At 36.1% G+C, this 7074-nt stretch overlaps 1 protein-coding gene across 1 annotated transcript in view; it reads right to left on the reverse strand.

Moving 5' to 3' along the window:
- The window catches only part of LOC140496990 (receptor expression-enhancing protein 5), a 41322-nt gene extending 40415 nt beyond the window's left edge, over positions 1-907 (reverse strand). The window contains exon 1 of the mRNA XM_072597445.1: positions 333-907. Coding sequence (XP_072453546.1) covers positions 333-450 — 118 coding nt within the window. The 5' untranslated portion in view covers positions 451-907. The remainder of the gene's footprint in view (positions 1-332) is intronic.
- Between the last annotated feature and the right edge of the window lie 6167 nt (positions 908-7074).

The raw sequence follows: 7074 nt of genomic DNA on the forward strand, positions 1-7074 counted from the left end.
CCTGCAGTAGGTCCAGAACAAGGGCTTCTAGTCTGCTTCTCAGTCTCTACTGGTAAACATTTCTCAATGTCAGCGGTGACCAGCAAGCCCCTGGACAGCAGCAGCAGCAGCGCTCCCCTCCCCGGCCCAGCTCCGGTCCCAGAACAGCCCAGGCTGGCCCAGTCCTCCTGTTCCCTCTTGTCCCCCATTCCTAAACTGCACAGTGGCTTACGCTTCAGCAGCAGGTGCTGGGATGGCCAGGGAAAGGTCTCGGAATTAGTATTATAAATATTAGCTACGAGCCTAAGGGCCATTCGGGGTGGAGGAGCAGCCCTCCGCGGAGAAGGACCCACCAAGCGCTATGTAGGATCTGTTCACCCCAGTCTTGCCCTCGATCTTAGCCAGAAGGTCGGTCATGCAGTTCTTCTGATGCAGGAACTGGTCGAACCTCTCCCTCATCTTGGCCGACATGGCGCAGACCCCACTGGGCTCAGGCTCTTTGGAGCTCCGCAGGCACGAGTACGTTCCTTTTCTTCCTTGGGGTTTGCTGCAGCTTCTCGTGGCGCGGCCCAAAGAGTCGGGCGGCTCCTTGTGAACTAGCTAACAGGACAGGGGTGGTGGCGCGGGGGTGGCGGGTGGCAGCTGCAAAAGCAGATCGAGCAGCGTCATCCGAGAGAGGAAGCGTCAGCTCTCCTCCCCCAACCCCTCGGCAATACACACCTCCCTTCTTTCTCCTTCCCCTCCCCCCGCTTTTCCCCCACCCTTATTGCTGCAAGCACCACACCCAGTCTGGATGCCCGCACAGCCGCTGTCTTTTCTTAAAGATGGGGGCACCAGCCTAGCAGCCAAGTCACAGGACAGATTTTCTCTCGAAGAGCCAATAGCCATAAGATCTGCCCTTCCTCGGGGGTAGTTGCTTGTAAGACCACTGGGGAACGTAAGTCAGTAGGCATCTTCGGAAGGCTGCAGCTGTTCCTAGTAGTAGTAGACTTTCCAAAATCCAGTTTGTCGAGGGACTGAGATAAGGAGAAAAAGTCTGTGAAGACAAGTTTAAAGAATCTCTTTCTCACTAGGGTGGAAGAGAAAGGACAAAATATTTTAACAGCTCATTTAGAACCTAAGCTTTGTGTATTTTGGAGAGTTCTGTTTTAGAGGCTGAGAGTTGCCTTCTTGCACTAAATTGATATAAAGTGAGGGACTTGGGGGAGGATATTCGAGACAGGAGGAGAATGCTTCCAGCATCCCTTAACCATTTCTGAAGGAAAATGTACCTTTTCCAGACTTAAAGTAGATAGTGCTTCATTGTTTCTGTATGCTCCCATAGGATGTTGTTTTGAATATACTTGAATTTACTTGGCTGTCATAAGAAATAATAGGCCATTGGAGCAAGTTAAAAAACAACCCTGAACTCTTGAGTACATAGATTTATCCAAAACGATCTTCTGGGTAGTCCTGCTTGTTAACCAATTCTGAGAGCACTTTAACACCTACGTTAGTCACCTTCAAATATACATGTTACATACACATAAAAACTGAAACACAGAAGGGCACTAGAAGAATACTCCATTGAACTCATACCCTTTTCTGAACTTTGCAAATGAAAAAACCAAGATCCAGGGAGGCAAAGTGACTTGTCCAAGGTTCAGCAGCTGAGTCATCTGACTGCCAGGGGGATTCATTCTACCATACCATGATACTATCTGCTGATATCAGCAGTCTTTATATATGTCAGATAGAATCAGTCAGTAGGATATAAGCTCATGAATGAATGAGAGTTTTCATTTTTAATGTGACTTGAGTGTAGGCTATGTATGTACTTTATGGGTATCCCATATGGCAGAATTAGAAGAATTAGAGAGAGAGCAAATAATATGCCTTGATCTGCATTTAGACTCCATAGTTCTTTTTCTGGATGTGGACAGCATTTTCTATTATGAGTCTTTTGGAGTTGTCTTAGATCCTTGCATTGCTAAGAAGAGATATGTGTATCAAAGGTAGTCATCACACAATGTGGCTATTATTGTGTACAATGTTCTCCTGATTCTGCTCACTTCACTTAGCATCAGTTCATATAAGTCTTTCCAAGTTTTTCAGAAGTTTGCCCGCTTATCATTCTTTTTTTTTAAAATTTAATTAACCTACTTGTTTTCAGTTTTCAACAATCACTTTCACAAGCTTTAAATTTTCTGTGCCTCCTTCCCCCTTCCCTCCCTGAGATGGCATGCAATCTTACATGGGTTCTAGACATACATTCTTATTAAACACATTTTAACATTAGTCATATTGTATAGAAAAATTAAAACGAATGAGAAAAACCATGAGAAAAACCAAACCAAAACATACTATTACACAAGAAAGAAGATTCATGATGGAAAATGCTGTCCACATCCAGAAAAAGAGTTATAGAGTCTGCAGATTGAAGCAAATTATTTGCTCTTTCTCCTTTTAGTTTCTTCTTTCTTGTGGTTTCTCTGATTGGTTCTAATTCTTCTTTACATATTACATGCTATCTTGGGGTAGGGGAAGAGGAGAGATGGGGAGAAAATTTGGAACTCAAAATCTTATGGAAGTGATTATTGAAAACTAAACCTAAAAGAAAAAGTTCTCTAAAAGAACAGGGGTGTCCAATGTTGTTCTTCCTTGTAGCACTAGTTTTGTCTGTGGGGTTAATGTTCCTTATTTCAGTTGGAATGGATTGATTTAGTTCCATGTCAATTCCTTGATTCCAGATGGATTATGCCTATCCTTTTCAAGAACGTGTTCCTCAATGTGTGATGGTTCTATTGGGTAAAGTATCATGAATACCTGTGTTAAATCTCCTTGCTTTATATGTAATAACCACAGTCCATTGAATTGAGTTGAGTCACAAGGAATATGTACCAAAATAAGAGGATAATAACAAAAGTCCTTTTGTCAAGGAATATTCCAAGGCACTGAAGCCATTGCTTGATTCCAATAGACTACATAGGGATCTTCATGGAAGTTTCCCAACATTCTCCTTAAAGCCTGTGTTGTGACACATAGGAAAGATTTGCCTGACTCAATATTCCATTGGGCTCAATGTAAATAAATGGGAGTTCTGTATCTTCCTTTCCTCTAAAGTTAGACCAGAGCTCTATATGAATATGTTTCTTGAGTAGATGGAAACTCATAGAGAGGCAGAGAATCTACTATGATTCAGGGCATTTATTTAACTTCATATATCCTCCCTATTCTCATCAATTCCTTTAAAGTTTTGTTAGTGTTTCTTTTCCCAAGAAAGAGTTCTTCTTCTTGAAGAAGTATTCTATACAAAGGAAATCCGTCTTGCCTGTTATGGAGAAAGAAAAATCTTAATTGGGCCAGAAATACTCAAAACTGGAAGCGTCTAGGCCAAATGTAATGTATTGAATTTAAAGAAAGAAAATTAATCTCGATGAAACACAATCTTACTCACTGAATGACTTAACTCATTCCAGTTTGCACTTATATCTACAGTAGATGTTTATTCATTAATCAGAACAAATGGTAAAGGTTCTCCCAGAAAACAAGAGGTCACACATACCAGTAAATGTTTTACAAAAGGAAATCATTCTTGCCAAGTAAGAGAAACAGAAAAGTCTTAATTGGACCCAAAATAGTAAAAACTGGAACAGTCTAGGCCAATTGTACCATGTTGAATTCAATGAAGAAAACAAGTATGAATGATGTAAAATCTTGTCCATTAAATGACTTATAACTAATGTTTTTTTCTTATATCTGTAATAGACATTCATTTACTTCTCAGGACAAATTGAAAAAAAAATACTCTATCAAAAGGGGAAATGCCTTGTACCATCCTTCCTCGTAACACTAGTCTTATGATGAAGTTGATATTCCTTATTCAAATTGAAATGCAACATTTAGTTCCATGTCAATTACTTGATTTCAGCCTGAATGTGTTTATCCTTTTCAAGAATGTGTTCTTTGATAAAAATAGATTTGCAATGGTTCTATTGGCTAAAGGATCATGAATACCTATGTTAAATCTTACTTTCTATAAACAGTATTTTATTTTTTCCAATTACATGTAAAGATAATTTTTAACATATATTTTTAATAAAATTTTGAGTTCCAAATTTTCTCCCTTCCACTATTGCCTCCCCCTCTGTAAGACCATTATTTTGACATTTTGGTATATGATATAAAATGTTGTTCTCTACCTAGTTTCTGCCATGTTGTTAGATTTTCCAATAGTTAGTGTCAATAATTGCTTACCATAAGTAATATGATCTAGGGTATATATGTGCAATCATGTAAAACTTATTTCCATATTAGTCATGTTGTGAAAGAAGAAACAGAACAAAAGGAAAAAACCATAAAAAAATAAAGTGAAAATAGTATGCTTTGATCTGCATTCAAACTCCATTAATTCTTTCTCTGGATGTGAATAGAATTTTCTATCATGAGTCCTATCTGGGATCATTGTATTGCTGAGAAGAGCTAAGTCAATCAAAGTTGATCATGGCACAATGTTGCTGTTATTGTGTACAATGTTCTCTTGGTTCTATTCATTTCACTTTTAACCAGTTCATGTAAATCCAGGTCTTTCTGAAATCAGCCTGCTCATTTCTTGTGGCACAAGAATATTCTGTTACATTCATATACCACAATTTGTTCATCCATTCTGTAATTGATGGACATCCCCTCCATTTCCAATTCTTTGTCACCAGAAAAAGAGCTGCTATAAATATTTTTGGACATGTAAGTTCTTTTCCTCTTAAATTTTTTTTTAAAATATGTCTTTGGGAATAGACCTAGTAGTGTTATTACTGGATCAAAGCATATCCACAATTTTATAACCCATTGGGCATAGTTCCTAATTATTCTCCAGGATGGCTGGATCAGTTCATAACTCTATCAACAATGCATTAATGTTCCAATTTTCTCTCATCTTATTCAATATTTCTAATTTTCCCTTTCTCTCATATTAGCCAATCTGATAGGTATGAGGTGATATTTCATAGTTATTTTAATCTGTAATTCTCTAAGCAAGAGATCTAGAATGTTTTTTTTCAAATGGCGATAGATAGGTTTGATTTCTTCATCTGAAAACTGCCATATCCTTTGAATTATTTATCAATTATGGAATCACTTTAATCCCTACAAATCTGACTCAGTTCTCAATATGTTTGAGAAATAAGGTCTTTTATACTTGTTTTAAAAATTGTTTCCCAGCTTCCTACTTTTCTTCTAATCATTGTTGCATTGGTTTTGTTTGTACAAAACTGTTTTAATATAATCAAAATTATCCATTTTACATCTTGTAATGTTCTTTATTACTTGTTTGGTCATAAATTCTTCCCTTCTCCATAGATCAGTCAGGTAAACTATTCTTTGCTCTCCTAATTTACTTATGGTATCACCCTTTATTTCTTAATCATGTACATATTTTGATATTTTGGTATATGGTATAAAATGTTGCTCTATACCTAGTTTCTGCCATGCTGTTAGATTTCCCAATAGCTACCGTCAAATAGCGAGTTCTTTACATAGAAGCTGGGGTCATTGGGTTTATCAAATACTAGATTACTATGTTCATTTACTACTGTGTGTTGTGTACCTAATCCATTCCACTGACTCATCACTCTATTTCTTAGCCAGTACCAGATAATTTTGATGTTTGCAACTTTAAAGTCTAGTTTTGGTTCTGATATAGGAAGGTTACATCCATTTGCATTTTTTTCATTAATTCCCTTGATATTCTTGACCTTTTGTTCTTTCAGATGAATTCTGTTATTATTTTTTCTAGCACTATAAAGTAATTTTTTGGTAGTTTGACTTGGTGTGGCACTGAGTAAGTAAAATAATTTAGGTAGAATTGTCATTTTTATTATATTGTTTTATCCTACCCATGAGCAATTGATATTTTTCCAATTATCTAGATCTGATTTTATTTATGTGAAAAGTGCTTTGTAATTGTATTCATATAGTTTCTGGGTTTGTCTTTGCAGCTACACTCTCAAAGTATTTTATGTTGTCTACAGTTGTTTTAAATGGAATTTCTATTTCTATCTTTTTCTACTGGGCTTTGTTGGTAATATGTAGAAATACTAATGATTTATGTAGGTTTAATTTGTATCCTGCAACTTTGCTAAAGTTGTTAATTATTTTAAGCAGTTCTTTTTAGTTGATTCTCTACGATTCTCCAAGCATACCATATCATCTGCAAACAGCCATAGTTTTGTTTCTGCCTTGCCATCAAGAATTCCTTCCATTTCTTTTTTCTTCTCTTATTTCTAAAAGTAACATTTCTACTACAATATTGAATAATAGTGGTGATAATGAGCATCCTTGTTTCACTCCTGATCTTATTAGGAAGTTTTCTAGCTTATCCTCATTATAGATAATGCTTGCTGATTTTGTTTTATATAGATACTGCTTATCATTTTAAGGAAAGCTTCATTTATTTCTATCCTCTTCATTTTTTTACAGGAATGGGTTTTGAATTTGTCAAAAGCTTTTTCTTCATCTATTGAGACAATGATATGATATATGTTGGCTTTATTATTAATATGGTCAATTATGCTGATAGTTTCTCTAATATTGAACCAGCCTTGCATTCCTGGTACAAATTCTAACTGCTCATAGTGTATTATCCTAGTGATGTCTTGTTGTAATCTCCTTGCTAACATTTTATTTACAATTTTTTGCATCAATATTCATTAGGGAAATTGCTCTATATTTTTCTTTCTTTGTTTTAGCTCTTCTTGGTTTAGGTTTTAGCACCATACTTGTATCATTAATGGAATTTGGTAGGAATCCTTCTTTACCTATTTTCCCCAATACTTTATATAGTATTGCAGTTAATTGTTCTTTAAATGTTTGGTAGAATTTACTTATGAATCCTTCTGGCCCTGGAGATTTTTTCTTAGGGAGGTCATTGATGGCTTGTTCAATTTCTTTTTCTAAAATAGAATTAAGTATTTTTATTTCCTCTCATGTTAATTTAGGCAAGTTATAGTTTTATAAGTATTCATCCATTTCACTTAGATTTATTGGCATACACTTGGACAAAGTAGCTCTTAATTATTGTTTAAATTTCTTCTTCATTGGTAGCAATTTCACGCTTTTCAT

This window comes from Notamacropus eugenii, chromosome 3 (genome assembly GCF_028372415.1).
Source record: "Notamacropus eugenii isolate mMacEug1 chromosome 3, mMacEug1.pri_v2, whole genome shotgun sequence".
NCBI classification, from domain to species: Eukaryota; Metazoa; Chordata; class Mammalia; order Diprotodontia; family Macropodidae; genus Notamacropus; species Notamacropus eugenii.